Source organism: Muscardinus avellanarius, assembly GCF_963383645.1.
Source record: "Muscardinus avellanarius genome assembly, chromosome: 5".
In the NCBI taxonomy this organism is placed as follows: domain Eukaryota; kingdom Metazoa; phylum Chordata; class Mammalia; order Rodentia; family Gliridae; genus Muscardinus; species Muscardinus avellanarius.
Genome location: NC_137790.1, coordinates 51,082,650 through 51,103,496, shown reverse-complemented (window position 1 = coordinate 51,103,496; position 20,847 = coordinate 51,082,650). Strand labels below are relative to the sequence as shown.

The window sequence follows — 20,847 nt, the reverse complement described above, 5'->3', positions numbered from 1 at the left end:
AAAAAAGTTGTTTCTAAAGTCTTCTATTAGCTTTCCATCACTGTAACAAAATATCCAAGATATTTATCTTATAAAGAAACAAAGATTGCCAGGCATGGTAGGGCACACTTGTAATCACAGCATTTGGTAGGCTGAGATGGGGGAAGGATCGTGGTTGGAGGACAGCCTCAGCTACTACTTAGTGAGGCCCTTTGCAACTCAGACCCTGTTTCAAAATAAAGAATAAAAGGGCTGGACTGTTTGTGTGGGCCTGTGGTGGGTGTGTCAGATGGCAGTGGCAGGGAGTGCAGGGTGGACCAAAACTGCTGACATCATGAGCCAGGGATCAAAGGGGATGACTGGACAGACTGGGCTCCCAAAATCTTCTTGGGGGACATCTCAGTGACCTAAGGACTGCCTACTCTGAAATGTTCCGCTTGTCAAAGATTCTACCACTTTCCAGTGGTGCAACCCAGGGACCAAGCTTTAACACATTAACCTTTTGTTTGTGTGTATGGTACCGGGGATTGAACCCTAGGAGATTCTACTTCTGAGCTATACCCCCCAGCCTTTTTAATTTTAATTTTTTTTGGTTTTGAAATAGGGTCTTGTTAGGTTGCTGAGAGTCTCAATACATTGCTAAGGCTTTCCTTGAACCTCTGATCCTCTTTTCTTAGCCTTGCAAGTACTGGCATTACAGGTGTGCATCTCTATACCTGGCTAACACAGTGACCTTTGAGGGATACTCAATACCCAAACTGTAGTAGTTCTTATAACTTTAAATATTTATAAAGGTCTTTTTTCTTTAGAAGGTAAGATTGCAGGTAACTGTTAAATAATAGTACTGATATGAAAACATTATATAGAGTACAAATCACATAATGAATTATGGGCTAGTTTCTAAATTAAATATATTTAATTGATTAATGAGATTATTAAAGAGATAGGTAATTATTGTGACACATCCAAAATACATTTTTCCTTTTTAGTTGTTGTTTCTAGTGATGAAGAAGGACCCATTGAACATAAAAACTCAGGACTTCTTAAATTACAACCTAAGCAAGACTATATGATTACTAATGAAAATGAGAGTACTTCTGAATTACCATTGGCAGAACTACCACTGGTCACATGTGAATCTGGACAGGTAATTATTTCTGCCTTCTCAAAAAATTATCAATAAAATATAATTATTGGATAATGGCTATCAAAGTTGGCACATCATGTGTCCTTTTCTTCTTTCAGAAGACAATAAATGGAGATAAGTTAGTTTAATGTCAACCAGTAGTGTTTTTTACATTGTTCTTTAAAGAGAGTAGGTCTAAAGTAAGATTAAAATAATTTATTATTAGTTCTCTTTCATGTGGTTAGTCTCTGTTTATCCTATTTTTAGAAAAGTAATATATTTTTGAATAATGGTAAAAGGCTGGTTTTTTATAGTGAGAGTTTGGTCAGATGTATGAAAACAGTTTGATGGTCTGATGGTTGTTTCATGGGTATTTCTTTTGCAATTGGTACTCTACTCCATACAGTTACAGTCATTTCTGTAGCTGTATTCTGAGTTTTCACTAAAATATAGCCATTCTTATCAGATTGGGTTAAGAGCCTACCTAATGGCTTGTATTTGTAATTGAAAGTATCCTTGTTAATGAGTTTAATCTTCTAGGTGAATTATGCCTTGGCAGCATATAAATTAATTATGCAGTGTGTAATGGTCATATTATAGAAAATAACATCCCTCATAGAATTTATGATCATACCCAGCAGCACATGCTGTAAAGATGTATGTATGTATGTATGTATGTATGTATGTATGTATGTATGTATGTATGTATATATGATGGAATTCATCTATATGTAAAAGGCAGAATATCACTTCTCCATGTCCTCTTTTTTTGCAGTTTTAAATGAAGTTATGAGAAACATGGATTGGTCATTTTTAGGAGATAATCTTTATAAAACATGAGATCCATTAAATTATTTTTGTATCAGCTTCTCATTTTATAACTAAAAATATCAGTTATTGGTCTCACTGATTAGAACCACCCTAGTTGATATAATTATCTTTTTTACCCAGGGGATAAAAACACAGTATAATAAGCAATAAGAGATGAGAATGAAACTGAACATGGTGGCACATGTCTATAAATCCTAGTACTTGGAAGGCTGAGACTGGTGGGTCTCAAGTTTGAGGCCAGCCTCAGTAACTTAGCCAGACCTGTTTCTAAATAAAAGTAAACAATTAAAAGGTGCTGGGCTGTAGCTAAGAGGAAGAATGCCCCTGGGTTCAATCATTAATACCAAAAAAAAAAAAGACAAATTCTGTTATGAAGGTAAATAATGTTAACAACAAATATATATTTTATTTCTTTTTCTTTTTCTTTTTTATAAGTGAAACATATTGAAAGTGGTATACATTTAGATTGTGCTTCATGACCTTCCCCTCCATTTCCCTTCCCCCCTCCCAATAGAGAGTATCCAGGTTAACCATGTTATATTTATAGTATTACACATATATATATTTTAAACGAGAATCATCTTCTAGAAGAGAAATGAGTGTATATACATAATAATTGCGTTAATGATTTCTTAGCTTATTTATGAGGAATAATATTGCAGAATTATGAGGAATAATGTTGCAGAAGCTTCGTCTGGAAGCAATGTAAAGTTCAGAAGATATTAAGGGGTACAACTTCTACTGGTTCTGCATTATTTAAAAGCAGAGATATCCAATTTTTTTAAGAAGGGTGAAATGATTTTTGAGGGTAACTATGAACCATTTCTGGTTGACTGTCTTTAAACATATAATCTAGCCGGGCATGGTGGCACACGCTTGTAATCCCCGCGCTTGAGAGGCTGAGACAGGAGGATCATGCAGGTTTGAAGCCAGCCTCAGCTGGCTTAAGAGACCCTGTTTCCAAATAAAATATAAAATAAGTCTGGGAGTGTAGCCCGGATGTAGAAGGCCCCTGGGTTCCATCCCCAGTACCACCAAAACAAACAAACAAACAAACATATAATCTATAAAATGCATATAGATTTGATGTTTACAGATGGGTCTTTTTGTTGTTACTGGGGATTGGACTCCTGGGCATTCTACCTCCAAGCTATACCCCCAGCTCTTTTTATTTTTATTTTAGAATAGGGTCTTCCTAATTTGTTGAGGCTGACCTCAAACCTGTGATCCTCCTGTTTCAGTCTCTTAAGTACTGGGATTACAGGAATGAGCCACCATGCCTCTCCTAACCAATGGTTCTTGAGCACCTAAATTCCTTAATTTCTCATTAAAAGTGCAATAGCAAGAGTATCATCTTGGTTAATGGAAGCAATTTTGTGTGGTTGATTACTTGACCTGGAAACAGAAACTTAGTAGTTTATAAACTATTAATAGAGTCTTAATTTTTGCTCCCTATTAACTGCATTACCTTAAGCAATTCAGATATCAGTTACTTTCACTTATGGAAAAGGGGAAAAGAAAACATACAAAACTTTTAAACCAAAGCACCACATAAATCTAAATATATTTCTTTCGAGTTAAAAATTTATAAAGCCAGTTAGGGAATACTGAATGGGGAACCATGGCTTTGATGCAGTATAAAAGTCTTCACAAATTTATTAATAGTAATTTATTTATTTATTTATTTATTTATTTATTTATTTATTTATTTATTTTTTGGTGGTACTGGGGTTCCCGGAAGTCCTTCTACCTTCGGGCTACACTCCCAGACCTATTTTTACATTTTTTTTTTTTTTTATTTGGAAACAGGGTCTCCTAAGCCAGCGCGCGCGGCTGGCTTCGAACCTGCGCGATCCTCCTGTCTCTGCCTCCCAAGCGCGGGGATTACAAGCGTGCGCCACCACGCCCGGCTTTTAATAGTAATTTAAAGAAGGATTTGACCTTGAAGATTATTTTTAGTATTTATATAATTCTTAGGTTATATGCATTTTATTATTTATTCTTTGTTAGGCATCATCTAAATTATATCCATATAATCCTGTCATGGAAAACAATTCCTCTGTTATTCCTAATAATGAGATGGATCTACAACTGGATTTTATATTTACTTCTGTATATATTGGTAAAATAAAAGGAACTTCTAAAGGTTGTGTCACAGTAAGTAGTTTTTCTTTAATTGTTTTCTTTGTTTTGGGTCTTGGAGAAGACATTTTGAGGTATGTGTGTGTATGTGTGCATCCAAATGAAAATAGAATTTTATACAGGGCACTTTGGATAAAAGTCTTAACACATTTCAGAGTTGTTAGACATATTTTGAAATGTGTCTTTAATTCCTTCCTCCTAAAATCATATCTGATCTGACTATGTTACTGAAACAGAGTTTATTTATTTGCCATTCACTGGAGAGGAAGCTGTTGGGGCAAGGAGAAGAATATGTTAGGAAAACCAACAAACCAAGGAAAGTGGGAGGCTGTCACCAACAATAACTGTCTTCATCAATTTGGGGGCAAAGGCCTTTCAAGAATGGAAAGGAGAAGTAGCAAGGCTTTATGCTGAGCATTCTTCATCATCCAGGACCTGTATTTTTTTTTCCTCTTTTGCTGAGATATTCTTGAGATAACAATAGACTTTTGTCTCCTAGGTCAGTACCTACAATTCTGTAGATATTATTTCACTTTAGAGAAAACATTTAGCAAGTCCTTGATGCTTATATGGAGACTATCATGTATTCTGGGTTCTGTAAATCTAGAGAAAAGTTACTCACTAGTAAATTTTATGACTTGTGTCTTCTTAGTTCTTTTTTCCAGTTACAGTTAACATTGCCAGTTAATCATTAAGATACAAAAAGCATCCTTCTCTAGAGAAAAGAAGATGATGAAAGGCAAAAATTTTAACTTATTAGGCAGCTTCAGCTAAGGTGTTATCTATAGCCAAGCCAGTGGAAGATATTGCTTAGTTGTGTAATCTCTGAAATTAGTGACTTTTGAAGTCTACTAAAAGCATTTGGAGTTGGAGAGTTTATTTAGATTTTTCCTCAGTTGAAACTACTCTAATGAGAATCGTGGATGAAAAAAAAACAACACAAAAAAACAACACATGTTTAGTCTTGATGTTCTTTGGAAGATCTCAGATTTGAAGCTAGGCCCAGCAATTTAGTGAGGCCCTGTTTCAAAATAAAAATTTTGGGCTAGGAGTCAAGTTTAGAGGTAGAATGTCCCTGGGTTCAATCCCCAGTAACAAATAAGTAACTAAAATAAAAGTTTTTAGTAATGAAGGAATTTTTTTTTCAGGGGATAGTTTAGAGCACAAAAGAGAAATCTTATTTTGCTAATTTATACTGTTATTAGACTTCTCCAAATACTTAAACTTGTCATTTTAAAGATGTCCAGAAACTTAGTCTCTTTTCCCCAATTTTTTTTCTTTTTCTGCAGTGTTCCTTTTCATATACTTTTTTTTTTTTTAATTTGAATGCCATACTGGATTGGATTTTTTTTGTGGGGGGTACTGTACTGGGGATTGAACCCAGAAGCATTCAACCTCCAAGCTACACTCCCAGCCCTTTTTATTGCTTAGAGTCTCACTACATTGCGGAGGCTGTTCTTGAACCTGTGAGCCTCCTGTCTCATCCTCCCAAGTCCTGGGATTCCAGGCATGCACCACCACTCCTGGCCAGACTAGATTTTAATCAAACTTATTTTCCCACTATGTCTGCCTATTAAAATCTTAATCATCTTTTTAAGGTGTATCTGAAATACTACCTCTTCTAAGAAAACTTTCCCTGATCTCTTTTTCATGGCCAGAATTAACTTCCCTCTTTACTTATAGCACCTCCTTTGTATATCTTTATAAGATTTATTCTGTTTTATAATTACTTATATTTTTGCCTCCCCCAGTAATCTTTAAGCTTCTTATGGTGAAGAACCATGCTTTTATTCCTTTTTATGCCTTTTTTAAGTGGTTGGAATCTAAGTGGCACTTTTAAGTGTTTGCTGAATTAATTTGATTATGCCAGATTTTAACTTGGGTATTTTTCTAGCAGTTTATTAATTTTTACTGTGTTGGGAATAGGGCAAATGATATAAAAAGGTTAAGACATGTTTTCTGCCTTCAAGGAATTAATGTAACGTAAGAGGGACATGTAAACAGTCAAATGTTCAATATAAATATTTACAGAATGGGTGCATATGGCATTGGGGATCTATAAATGCCTGGAGGAAACATGGTAGACTTCACAGAGAAGACAGCACCATGATTTAAGACACGAAGTAAATATTTGGTGGCCTTGCAGGAGGAAGAACTATTCCCACTGAATATGTGTAAATCTGGAAAATTTTAGGAACCCCAAATAGTGGTGGCTTTTGATTTAGTTAAAATTGTTTTGATTAAAAGCTCAGTAAGTATTTGGTTTAAAATTAGTATTTCCTGGCCACTTGTTTTCAAATATTAGTGGTTTGGGCATGTATGAGGTGACTTTACAGTTATGTTTCTTTAAGAAATTTTGCGGGGACTTCCGGGAAGATGGCGACCGAGAAAAGCGGGGCTTAAGAGTCCCGCTAACAACCAATCTCCATTACCACAAAAAGAGCGCCTTTCATAGCCAGAAAACACCATCACCAGAAAAACAAAAAAACCACCAGGCTCCAGAGAGAAAGCGGACTGAGAACAGAGCTCAGGGCCACAGAGGAGACACACACGCCCGAGGACGCGGCAGCAGCACCATACTGCCGGCGGCAGCGGCGAACTCAGCGGACGGCTACAGCAAGCCGAGGTGAGCCGATGCGGAACAGCCAGGCGGGATCTTTCGGCGCAGACAGCATTTAAAGCTCCCAGTGGCTGAGCTCAGCACACGCTGCAGGGATTCAGAGTGGAAATCAAAACCAGAGAAGAAAAAATACGCCAGCCTCATGGCCGAGGGCGTGGCAGAGGCGCCATATTGCCACCGGCGGCGGCAGCAGCAGTAAATTCACCGAGTCCAGTACAGCTACATCTACGTACTCAAGAACAGTGAGTCAAATTGCGGGCCACAGAGGAGAAATCCCAGTATTGTGCCTCCTGGGACTTGACCCAGTGAGGGAGTGGTGGTGGCAGAGATATCACACCATAGGAGAGCGTGCAACCTGGCACCCCCCATAGTTTAAAGCAGCCTCTATCGACTCCCTGGGTCGGAGACTCTGTGATACAACCCAGTAAAGGAGTAGTAGGGTCTGAGATAATACAGACTCGAGATCCAGAGCACCTTAACTGAAGCCATAGTGACCCAAGGGAAGAACCCAGAGAAGGCACAAACCTCCGAAATCATGGGAAAGAGGAATAACACTGAAGTAATGAATGTGCACAACCCCACAGCATCAGAAACTGATAAAACAGAAAATCAGAGATTTCTAGAAGATCAAATCAGGAAAATAACTGTAGAAATAATAGAGGTGCTTCGAAAAGAACTCAGAGAGAGCCAAAAAGAGATAAAGGATGCAATTAATGAAGTAAAGGCCTCAATTCAAAGCACAAACAACCGATTAGACCACATGGAGAACAGAATCTCGCTCTTAGAAGATGAGCAATCCAAAAATGAATGCATAGTTTCTAATCTAGAAAAAGATATCCAACAGCAGGAATCTGACATTGAAGAAATATGGGCCCATCTTAAGAGAGCTAACCTAAGAATAATTGGAATAGAGGAGGGAAAAGAAAGTGATACCAAAGGGATCAACAATCTCTTCAAGGAAGTAATAGCAGAAAATTTTCCAAATATAGAGCAAGAGGTTGATACACAGATCCAGGAAACTTATAGAACTCCCTTTAGACAGGATCCGAGAAGAGGATCCCCACGCCATATAATTGTCAAAATGACCAATGTGGAAGCCAAGCAGAGAATCTTAAAGGCAACAAAAACAAAGGGCCAAGTGACATTCAGAGGCAAACCAATTAGAATCACTCCAGACTTCCCAAACCAAGTCATGAGAGCCAGAAGGGCTTGGAGTAACATATTCCAAACTCTGAAAGAAAACAACTTCCAGCCAAAAATTTCCTATCCAGCAAAACTTTCTATCAAATTAGATGGAGAAATAAGAAGCTTCCATGACAAACAGAAACTGAAGGAATTTATGTCTTCAAAACCAGCGCTAGAGAAAATACTCAAAGAGATTAACTACAAAGAAGAAATAGGTAACACTCACCAGAACCAGAGAAACAAGATTTTCCATCCAACAGACAACTAAGATTGGTTATCTGTGGAGATTCATTATTTATGTTAGTCTTTTACCTATCTCTAAATTGTATTGTTTGCTTTTATTGTTGTTAATTTTTAGGATTTCTAGTTGGAATACTAATATACCTTCAGATATAGCATTTGGAAATATTTTATCCAATTCTATTAGTAACTTTTAACTCTGTTTACATTGTCTTTGGATATACAATATTTTCTTTTATTTTTTAGGGAGTTTGTATATTCTTCTGTTGCCTGTGCCATTGAAATCATATCCAAGAAATCACTGCCAATTTCAATGTTGTGAGGTTTTATGACCCAGATTTTCTCCTAAAAGTTTATATTCTTAAGATTTATATTTAGGTCTTTTATCTAGTTTGAGTTAATACTTGTATGTGGGATTAGGTAAGGGTCCAATTTTATTCTTTTCCATGTAATTATTATTTTTCAACAATATTTAGTTAAAAGATTATTATTTCCACCACCAAATGTTCGTGGAAACCTTGTCAAAAATAACTTGACAATATAGGGAAGAAGTTAGCTCTAGGCTTGTATTTAACTCCAATGGTCTATATATCTGCCTTTAGAACAGTACTACACTGTTTCAATTATTGTAGCTTTATATGGTTTGAAATCAGAAAATATACATCTTCTAGCTTTGTTTTTGCTTCGAGATTGTTTTGGGTATCTAGAGTCCATATTCCATATCAGGATAGATTTTTTTCTGAAAAATAAATATATGATGGTTTCACCTAAAAAAAAGAAAAAAATATTCTCTGGTAAGAAAGAAAGCAAAAAGAAATATTGAAATGTTATCTTTAAGTCATCAAAAGCTTGGTATCAGACAAATGAAACTGTTATGTGAGATTATCATTTTTAATTTTGGATAAATTGCTATAATACTAGATGTCAACCACTAAGCCAAGCATGGGAGGGAGGGATGGGGAGAGAATGGGGTGGGGATCGGGTGGGGGCTGACTGGGCGATGTGTGCATGTATGACTACAAAAGTTTGTATCCCACTATGATGTATGAATACAGTGCACCAATAAAATAAAAAAAAAAAAAAGAAATTTTGCTCATTTTGCAGAATTTTCTCCCCTGCTTTGCATCATTCATTCACTCATTCATTCATCCATCAATTCTTTCATTCATTGCTGTTCCTTGGATAGAACCCGGGGCATTCTATCTCTAAGCTACACCCCAGCCCTATTTTTTATTCTCTATTTTGAAGCAGGGTTTTAATGAGTTGCAAAGGGCCTCACTAAGTAGCTGAGGCAGGCTGAGGCTGTTCGTGAACCACGATCCTCCAGTCTCAGCCTCCCAAATGCTGCGATTCCAAGCGCGTGCTACCACACCCGGCTTGCCTTTTTTATTATAAATTATTTTTATTTTTATTCAACTTTTTTCTGTTGAGTTTTTTGTTTTAGAAAAAAGTTGGATAACCTCAGTATATGACAATAATTGATTCGCCAGGAGAGAAATATACAACATAAATATTCAACAATGAAATTTTCATTCATTAATTTTTTAATTATGTTATTAAGCAGCCAGACTGACTTTTTTTTCCGATACTGGGGTTTGAACTCAGGGGTGTTCTACCTTCTGGCTACATCCCCATCCCAAATTTTTTATTCTTTATTTTGAAACAAGATCTCACTAAGTTGTGGAGAGTCTCACTAAGTTGCTGGGGCTGGCCAAGAACCTGCAATCCTCCTGTTTTCAGCTTCCCAAGTACTGGGATTATAGTCATTGCCACCATGCCTGGCTAGATGGGCTTTTTTTTATAGACAACAAACAAAGCCAAGCATGAACTACAATTGAGTACTTGGACAATAAAAAAATTATGCATAATCTTGCTTATCTATAGATAACTACTAATTCTAGTGTCTATAATCTTTATCTTTTTCATATATAATACACTAAAACAAAAGGATATTATGTCATAAGTAGTATTGTGCAACTTACCACAATTAATTTAGTTCTTTTTCTTGTTTTGGGATAATTGGGTTGTTCTTGACAGTTTCCATTTGTTGGTCGTCTAAATTATTTCATTATCTTGTTTTACATATCATAGGGAACTGCTAATAAAGTAGGTTTTAAAATTTATCTCACATTTGTTGGAATGTTTCTTATAATTATGATAAAGCTTAAATGTGTAACTGTAGGAAAGTATTAAGTAAAGCAAAGTAAATAAACGTGTGTAAATGAAAACTGAGAGGAATTCTGCAAATCTTAAAAGATGTGCTGGAGAGAACATGACAGTTTAAAATTAGTATTTTATTATTTATTTATTTTAATTAATTAATTTATTTATTTTGTTGTACTCAGGGTGGAACCCAAGGGTTTTTCTACCTCTGGGTTTTACTCCCAAACCTATTTTATACTTTATTTGGAAACAGGGTCTCACTAAGTTGCTGAGAGTCTCACTAAGTAGCTGAGGCTGGCTTCAAACCTGTGCTATCTTCCTGTCTCAGCCTCCCCAGCGCTGGGATTACAAGCGTGCACCACCACACGTGGCTAAAAATTTTAAAATATATGTAATAAATAACAAAAAATAGGAAATGGTGAAAGTCTCAAAAATTTCATGTTTTTCAAAAGACTTCTTATATATATTCTTTTTCAGACACAGTTCATGATGCTCTATAATAGAAATAGAGAACTTTTTTTTGGTTGGTAAATATAGTAGAAATTAAATTCAGTCATTCACCAGATATACTCTGAGTACCTACAATATGTTAGACATTGCTGTAGATATTAAAGATATTGTTCTCAGTCTCATGATGGTTATAATTTAAATTGGAAAAATAAAAGTGGTGAGAAATTATTACATAAATTAGAGCCATTATCCTCTAGTTAGGAATTTGAGCTACTTTTTTTGTTTACTATAGAAAATGCTGCTAGAAACGGGAGTATTTTCTTTTTTTAAATCTTAACATTTTTTGATAGGAAAAAATGTTCAGTAAGTATAGACTATATTCAGAGAACTGTTCTGGCTATTGCAAGAAAAAAAATAGCCCTTTTGATATTCTGATCAGCTTTACTCTTAAGTTTAAATCATATGTGTTATGATTTCAGAGAACTGGATTTGCCTTAATGCCAAAAAAATTTTTTCTCAATTTATTAATTTTAAAAAATTAAAAATTTTAATGGAAACACGGTTTTACCCCTGGGAAAGATAACATTTTGGCAGAGTTGTTCAAAGATGTGCATCAGTTGTTAGATCCTTGCCATGGAGAAAGGCTTGATTGGACTAGAGTACTTGATGGTGTGAAGAGGGTGAGAGATAATGCAGTAAAAAACACTAGGGTCATAGAGATATGGTATTTCTCCTTAAGAATTCTGAAATAATGGGCATATAAATTGAAAAAATAAATAACCCTATATTCAGTATTTAGAGTTAGTTTCATTCACTAGATATATTTTATGAGACCAGAGAGAATTTGGTAAGGGAAAGTACACACTTAATATATGTGACAGTTATGTAAAAGTAGCAGAATAATCAGGTGTACTTAATATATTAGACAATGTTCTTAATCAGATGATAGAATTTAATGATAATAGCTCCTATTGATTATAGAACGCATATACCAAAGATCATCTCAATATTGCCTTGTGCTACTAGAATGTAACTCTGATATGATCAACAGTTTCATAAATGTATTCATCAAAAGAGCAAATAACCAAAAAATAAGTAAATAGGCATATTTATTTGATATTAATGGAAAACAAGCTTCAAAAGACAAGATTTTTATGTTTTAAATGGTACATGCAAGCTTTAGCATTGAGATTTTATTATAAAAGCAGCATTTAAGATGGTTAGATATATTCAAAAGGTAGTAAAAGAAAATCTTATTTCCTTTTTCCTCCTCCTCCTCCTCCTCCTCTTCCTCTTCCTCCTCTTCTTCTTCTTCTTCTTCTTCTTCTTCTTCTTCTTCTTCTTCTTCTTCTTCTCCTTCTCCTTCTCCTTCTCCTTCTCCTTCTCCTTCTCCTTCTTCTTCTTCTTCCCAGAAACATTCTATCTTCAGCCCACATCCGCAGACTTTTTATTTTTATTCTTTTTTTTTTTTTTTTGAGGTACTGGGGATGGAACCCAGAAGCATTCTACCTCCAAGGTACAACCCCAGCCCTATTTTTTTATTCTTTATTTTTGAATCAGGGTCTCACTTAGTTGCAAAGGGCCTAAGTAGTAGCTGAGGCTGTCCATGAACTGTGATCCTCCTGTCTCAGCCTCCCAAATGCTGGGATTGCAAGCATGTGCCCCCATGCCCGGCTTTTATTCTATTTGAAACAGGGTCTTGTTAGGTTGCTGAGAGTCTTGCTAAGTTGCTGAGACTGGTCTTGAACTTTGGGATCCCCTTGCCTTATTCTCCCAAACAGGCAGGTGCCACTGCTTCTGGCACCAAAGCAAAGTTGTTGTTGTTGTTCCTCCCCCTCCTCCTCCTCCTCCTCCTCCTCCTCCTCCTCCTCCTCCTCCTCCTCCTCCTCCTCCTCCTTTTTTTAAGAAGGAGCAGAAAGAGCAAGAAGTCAGTCAGAAAGCAATTTCTAACACAAAGAAAGGAAGGTAAATGCCATGGGTAAAAGAATTGGCAGTGTCCATCAAAAAAATCACCCAGAGGAGAGGGTGAGGAACTTATTGTCATTTTGATAAGTGCATCACTGTTTTGAAGTTGGGTTTACCAGACTTTTGTAGCCATTCCTTATAAGCAACTGATATTTCTAGTTCTTTTTTCATGTGGTAAAAGCAATCTTTTAATTGCAATTGGTAGTTTGTCTATAGAAACAGAATGTCCATTGCAGGTGGGATGACACTTTAAATCTTTTAACATGTTAAAAGTGCATTAAGTCTTTTAACAGCTTTAGTATCTCATTATAAGTAATGTAGTACATTGGCATTTTAGTTTGTCTAGGAGTTTCTTGTGAGCTTAGTTGGTGTTAGGTTCATCCATAAATGAATGGGCATCAGCTTTTGAATCAGCTTCCTTGTGTAGTCTCTTGCTAGTTTCTTCTAAAATTTGCCTTATATTATTGGTTTATTGATAGAAAGGCTTGAACACTTTTAATATAGACTTATATGTGTACTTGTGCTATGAAAAATAATTTAAACTTGAATAGTAACATTTTGAATAGTACTCATCTTTTGCTGTTTTATTTTTTTCTTTAGTTCACAACAAAATATATTAAAATCCCATTTCAAGGTAAGCTATCATTCTCTTATGCCCTTTCTTCTTCACTGTATTTTTTAGTATAAAATAATTGGTTAGTGAAAATCTGAAATCCCTTTTCAACCAGTTTTGCATGTTTTTCAATCTAGAATATAAATAAAAAGTAAAGCAGTTAATTAATTAATTTTATTTAAATTTTTTCCATCTGCATAAGGGAGTTGCCTTTTAATATTGAAACTAGTATGTTACTGTTATAATGACTATTAATTGAATGATGCATGTACTCATGGTGATTTCTTAGGAATAACAGAAATAAAGTTTTGACAAATAGGATATTCTTGGTATAAATGTATATGGATGAAAATAGGAACTCTTAAGGAAAGAAACAAAATGTGTGATTTTTTTTGCATAGATGCTAAGAGAGATTTTTATACCATTTCTTTCTGAATAAAGCAAAATAGTCTGGAAAATGTACCTGCACCTTAAAGAGATTCATAGCATTTTCTTATATTTCCCCCCATGTAAAATTCTTTCAGAATAAATAATGACATGAAAATAATAAACAGTAGAGATAATTTTAGGGAATGAATTAAAAAAGAATAAATGAGAAAAATCTATATACAAATAACACTTCAGCTATGAACTAGGGAGGAAGCTTCTGTTCTTAGAATGAAGGTGTGATCATAGTAACTTTAATTGGATTCCTGGGATACCCCATGTTCAGAATCGAAAACTCTTAGGATAATACATACACACACACACACACACACACACATACACACACACATAAAATATATTGCGGTACTGGGTTTGGAACCTAGGAGCATTCTACCTCCAAGCTACACTCCCACCCCACTTTTTTATTCTTTATTTTGAAACAGGGTCTCACTGAGTTGCAAAGGGCCTCACTAAGTAGCTGAGGCTGTCCGCAAACTGTGATCCTCCTGTCTCAGCCTCCCAAATGCTGGGATTACAAGCATGAGCCACCATGCCCAGCTTTTATGATAATTCTAATAATTAAATTGCCACTTAATTGGTAAGAATATGTAAGGCACAGCCAGATGTGGTGGTATATGCTTATTATCCCAGTACTTGGAATCTGAGACAGGAGGATAACCATTTTGATGTCAACCTCAGCTATTTAGTGATTTGAGGCCATCTGCAACTTAGTGAGACCCTGTTTCAAAATAAGAAAAAAAAAAATAGGGCTGGGATGTAGGTTAGAGGAAGAATGCCCCTGGGTCCAACCCCCAGTACCACCCCCCACACACACACATGTAAAAAAAGTGAGGTGCAAATCAATACATTGATTGTCCTTATTAGGAAATACTAATACATTATTAAGAAGTAATATAACATTTATTGTTTAAAAGAAAAATAATTTAAGAAAATATAGTTCTACAGTCTATATAGCTAAAGACCTTGGTTACAAAGAGAGCTACTTCTCAAAATTTTTTTTTTTTTTTTTTTTTTTTGTGGTACCAGGATTCCTGGAAGCCCTTCTACCTCCTGGGCTACACTCCCAGACCTATTTTTTTATTTTTGAAAACAGGGTCTCCTAAGCCAGCATGGCTGGCTTCGAACCTGCGCGATCCTCCTGTCTCTGCCTCCCAAGCGCGGGGTTTACAAGTGTGCACCACCACGCCCGGCTACTTCTCAAATTTTTATGATACAAATAAATAAAATGGCCAGGCGTGGTGGCGCACGCTTGTAATCCCGCGCCTGGGAGGCGGAGACAGGAGGATCGCGTAGGTTTGAAGCCAGCCATGCTGGCTTAGGAGACTCTGTTTCCAAATAAAAGTATAAAATAGAACTGGGAGTGTAGCCCAGATGTAGAAGGGTTTCCAGGAACCTCAGTACCACCAAAATAAATAAATAAATAAATAAATAGTAATTTAGGTTTTCACAGTTAATATTTGTACTTATTTTTCTGGTGCTTGGGATGGAACCAAGTGCATTTTACCTCTGAGCTATACCCCCAGCCCTATTTTTAATGCTTTATTTCAAAACAGGGTCTCACTGAGTTGCAAAAGGCCTCACTAAGTTGTTGAGGCTGTCCACGAATCACAATCCTCCTGCCTCAGCCTCCCAAGTGCTGGGATTACAAGTGTGAGCCAGTACTCCTGGCTATGCTTTGTTTTAAATACTGTTTTCTTATTTTATAACTTTTCTTTTCCATATGGCTTTTGAAAGACAGTTTTAATAACAACGGTGGAAAAATAGTTTTCAGTGATAATAAAGCTTGAAGTTTTATAATGGAAGAGTAAAATACTAGCTTTTCCCCAAAATTCTGTCTGTGATATTTTCCCATATCCAAAAGTTTTTTTTTTTTTTTTTTAAAGAAAATGTGTATAAGCTGGGCGTGGTGGCACACGCTTGTAATCCCCACGCTTGGGAGGCGAAGACAGGAGGATTGCGCAGATTCGAAGCCAGCCGCGCTGGCTTAAGAGACCCTGTTTCCAAATAAAAAGTATAAAATAAGTCTGGAAGTGTAGCCCGGACGAAGGAAGGAAGGAAGGAAGGAAGGAAGGAAGGAAGGAAGGAAGGAAGGAAGGAGGGAAATATGTATATAAAAGGGTTTTATAAATTGGAACTTAGGGTTAAAATATTTATTCTATTTTCACACAGCTAAGGGAAAATTGATTGATTCTTATTTATATTTACCATTAATTATGTTTGGCTGTTTATAACAGTGCCTTACAGAAAATAGTTTTTTCCTTCACATACAAGAAACCCAGAGGCAGACTGAACTGATAGAGTGTTTCCTTGGTAATTGGGGGTCCAGATTCTTTTATTTTTCTTCTCTGTTACCATTGACACATGACTTTCAGTCTCAAGTTTGTCTTATGGTCAGTATGGCTGCTTTTGCTTCATCATCATGCTAGTGTTTCAGACAGAAAGCAGGAGGAAGGGGAAAATGGCAATGACAGATAGCACACGCTATCTATCTGCCATCCAAGAAGGAGCCTGCTTGAATGTGCAAGCTGCCTAACTTCTTCTGTTTACATTTTACTAGCTAACTTAATTTTATGGCCATGTACCTATATGCAAAGAAAACCAGGGAATAGAGTTTTGCAAAGCTCTTACTTTCCTGAATAAAGTTAGGGTTCTATTACTAAGAAGAAGGAATGGGAAAGTGGGTAAAGGGTTGTGAGCTAGTTGGGGAAGAAATTACGAGCAGTTTGTTTGTTTGTTTATTTAGTAGGTCTGAGGATGGAAACCAGGGGCATTCAACCTCCGGGCTATTCCCCCTGCCCTATTTTTGTATTCTTTATTTTTAAACAGGGTCTTACTGAGTTGCAGAGGGCCTCACTAAGTAGCTGAGGCTGTCTGCGAACCACGATCCTCCGGACTCAGCCTCCCGAATGCTTGGATTACAAGCGTTGAGATTTAACATCTGTTTGAAATAGTGTTTGTTATACTTTGCATAGTTGTTTGCTGGATGGAAATTCTTGATTCTCTGGTTCTCTCATATATTACTTCTTTGCAGTTAATCTCTTTGAGTATTTTCTCTAGTGCTGGTTTGGAAGAAAAAATTCCTTCAGTTTCTGTTTGTTGTGGATGATTTTTATTTCCCCATCTAATTTTGAGTGATAGTTTGTTGGGTAGGAAATTTTGGGCTACAAGTTGTTTTCTTTCAGAGTTTGGAATATGTTATTCCAGGCCTTTCTGGCTTTCATGACTTGGTTTTGGAAGTCTGGAGTGATTCTAATTGGTTTGCATCTGAATGTCACTTGATGTTTTGTTTGGTTTTGTTTTTTTTGCTTTAAGATACTCTCTTTGGCTTCTACATTGGTCATTTTGACTATATGTGGTATGGGGAACCATTTTTCTGATCTTGTCTAAAAGGGGTTTTCTAAGTTTCCTGTACCTGTGTATTGATTTTCTATTACTTCTTTGAAAAGATGTTGATCCTTTTGGTTTCACCTTCTTTTTCCTCTTCTATACCAGTTATTCTTAGGTTAGCTCTTGAAAGATGGGCCCATAATTCTTTAATGTCCAATTCATGCTATTGAATTTTTTCTAAGTTATAATATATGTGTTCAGTTTTTGGAGTGGTCATCTTCTAGGAGGGAGATTCTACTCTCCATGTGGTCTAAGTGATTGTTTATAGTTTGAATAGATGTCTTTACTTCAATGATTACATCCTTTATTTCTTTCAGACTCTCTCTAAATTCTTTTTGGAAGTCTTGCATTATTTCTACAGTTACATTCCTGATTTTACCTTCTGGAAATCTCTGCAGTTCTGTGTTGTCAGGTCCTGTAATTGTGGTGTTGTGGTAGCTCATTGCTTCCTTGTTATTTTTCCTCATGATTTCAGAAGTTTGTATTTGTTGCTTTTGATAGATTTCTCTCAGTATCTAGGTGTCAACTGGTATATCCAAGGGCAAGTTGTATTGTATTCAACAGTGAAGGTTGAGTGAGGAGAGAAGTAAAGTTTGAAAATGGAAGAATAGGGTAAAGTCTCAGATGGAATCGAATAGAATGAGAGTATGAGTTTGGTAATATAGTATATACTATAGATTAGAGATAGTGAAAATGTGGTAGTATTCTAGTAACCAATGTAGAGTTTCTAGTATAGTTATATGAAGTTGATTTAATACAAGACAAGGAAGAGAAAAGAAGAGAGAAAAAGAGAAAAAAGATAGAAAATGGATAAAGAGAATAGGTATGTACAAGGAAAGAAGCTTGGGAGAGGGTTTGGGAAGAGGCTTAAAAAAAAACAGGCATACACACTCACACATACACACACACAAAAAAAAATGAACAAAAAACCCAAACAACCCCAACAACAAATTAATGTAACTCTACAAATAAAGACTATTCAGCAGATAGGGCCTCTGCTGTCTCTTTCTGTGCAGATACTGAGTGCCACCAGCACCTTTTCCTGCTATAAGCCTGGTTCTCTAAGTCTTTCTCAGTCTATACAGATGGTCGGGATTGATGGGGCTGGATCTAGTGTTAAGTGCAGGTCACCCTCCACGCTTTCCACAGATTAGGAGTCTCGGTCTCTCCCTGACTTTTTAGGTGGTGTATGCCTCTGAGACCAAAGATAGGGCTGGGATGGTCTGGTTTCTCCCCATTCAGCATAACTGGTTTGTCTGTGGTAATCCCAGAGGTTATACTAGTTGGGTCTAGTGTTAAGCATAGGTCTCCCCCTACACTTTCCATTGACCAGAGCCTGAGTCTGTCTGAGCCTCTGCTATATCCAGCAGCAGACTCCAGCCCCAACTTCTCTGGGTTGAACCGTAAAGTCTCAGACCCAGGGAGTTTATCACAGGTGCACAAGTTCCTAGGGGTGTTGTGCTACGTGTTCTCCCATGGGAACCGTGACTTCACTTATGGTGTTACTGAGCACTGCTCTGGATCTCCAAAGGACATAGTTAGCTCAGCCACCACTGTTGCAAGTTATAGACCCTCACTCCCTCCTTCACTGCGTTGAACTGCAAAGTCTCAGATCCAGGGAGTTTATTAAAGCTGCAAGAGTTTCTGGGGGTGCCATGCCAGGTGCTTTCCTGCGAGGACAGTGGCTTCACTTACAGTTTTGGTGTGTACTGGTATGGATCTCTAAAGGGCATGGTGGGCTTGGCCACCACTGCTGCAGGTTGTAGACAGTGCTTACATAGGAGGAGCTGATGACAGAATTCCAGTGATCTGCAGCTGACTACTTTAGGTCCTTGGATATTTTCCTGATCGTCCCTGGAATCTGGTGCAGTGAGGCAAGATGGTACCACCGCAGCTCCCTAGGCCACAAGGCGGGTAGGTTTCTCCTCTGGTTTTGAGCTCCGCTCTGGGTCCCTGGAGGGCATGGTAAGCTCAGCTGCCACTGCTGGAAGTTGTAGCCAGTGTTTGCGCAGGAAGAACTTATGGTTTCCAACCCCAATGATCTGTAGCTGCTTACCCTAGGTCCCCAGTTGTTTTCCTTTTTGTCTCTGGAGTTGGGTGCTTTGAGGCAAGATGGTGCTGTGGCACCCACTGCTGCAAGGCAGGTGGGTTTATTTTCTGCTCTCTGATTGGACTTATAATCATCTCTTTTTCTGTGCCTGTATCTATTGTTTTTATTCCTCTACTGATAGTATTTTCTGGCTTTTTAGAACGCTCTGTTTGAGGTAGTGGAGATGGGGTGTCAGCAGGACTGTTATGTGCTGCTTCCCTGGGTCGCCATCTTTCTGGAAGTTCCCAATAATCTGCATTTCTAACATATTTTAATTGATGCCTGTGTCAGAGGCTGAGGACTATACTTTAAATAGCAAAGTTCCAGGAGAGAATGCAGCCAGGAGTATTAACAAGGGCTATTGTCTCAAATTTGGTTTTATAGTTAACTAATACTTACATTCCTGGTTCATCTGCTTGTTTTCTTAAAGATGGACTAAGCTAATCTTCAGAATTTCTTTAAGCTTTTTTTGTGGTTCTTTGAGTTAAAATTAATGAAGCCGGGCATAGTGGTGCACATTTGTAATCTCAGTATTTGTGTGGCTGGGATAGGAGGATCGCAGTTCGCAGACAGCTTCAGCTACTTAGTGATGTCCTTTGCAACTCAGTGAGACCCTGTTTCAAAATAAAGAATAAAAATACACTGGGAGTGTAGTTTGGAAGTAGAATACCCCTGGGTACCATCCCCAGTACCTTAAAAAAAAAATTAAAGATTCTTACTAGAGATTTCTTTAGCTTACTAAGAAGGAGAAGGCTGGATAATTTATTAGAGTGAGTACTTAGAGTTTTAAAAAGTAAAACCTGAAAGAATTTAAAAAGAAATATATTAGGCCATTCAAAATTTCATAGTATTCTTGAGAATCTTTTGAGAGTGACTTGTCTATATGGTGAGATATAGACATTTTAATAGAAGAAATGTGGGCAGAAATAAGATCTATGATAACATTTAGAGTCTTGCTTTATTTTATTAACCAAGATAGGAAAAATAGAAATATAGAATTTTAAAATTTACACTTTGCTTAGTTTTCTACAGTGATAGTTTTTTTCTTTTTAGTAAGGAATCTCTCTGCATAAAGTATATGCTGTACAATTTTAGACTCAAATTTTCCTTTTCTAAATATAATTGAAAAAATATAGTATGAGACTAAATCTATTTAATTATCACTTGATAATTATTTAGCCCTTCCTAATTTGTTATGTGATATTTTTACTCTAATAACACTGCTTGGAATATTTCAGCTAAGTTTAGTGAAGTATAATTGAAATATATTTCTGAAAAGCTTTGCATATAATTCTTTCAGAAAAATATAATGTATTGCCAGTGCTATGATTACTTTGTTTTTTAATAGATTTATTTTTAACTTTTATCTTTTACTCTTTTCAGTATCTTTGAATGAGGTTTCATTGCTAGTGGATACCACCCATTTGAAAAGGTTTGGGTTATGGAAAAGTAAGGGTGATGATCCAAATAAAAGGAGTCATGCTATCCTTTTCCTATGGGTCTCATCAAATTATCTTCAGGAGATTCAGACCCAATTAGAAAGCTCTATATTAAGCCAGCAATGTGAGTATAAAATAATTTCTAAATTGTAAGAGAACCTGAGACATCAT

General features: G+C 36.6%; 1 protein-coding gene across 1 annotated transcript in view; it reads left to right on the top strand.

The window, feature by feature from the left end:
- The window catches only part of SENP7 (SUMO specific peptidase 7), a gene marked incomplete at both ends in the record, with an annotated part of 129,143 nt that overhangs the window by 86,135 nt on the left and 22,161 nt on the right, over positions 1–20,847 (top strand). Inside the window, 4 exons of the mRNA XM_080695718.1 lie at positions 969–1,126; positions 3,947–4,093; positions 13,302–13,335; positions 20,621–20,800. Of these exons, the coding sequence (XP_080551844.1) occupies positions 969–1,126; positions 3,947–4,093; positions 13,302–13,335; positions 20,621–20,800 (519 nt within the window). The remainder of the gene's footprint in view (positions 1–968; positions 1,127–3,946; positions 4,094–13,301; positions 13,336–20,620; positions 20,801–20,847) is intronic.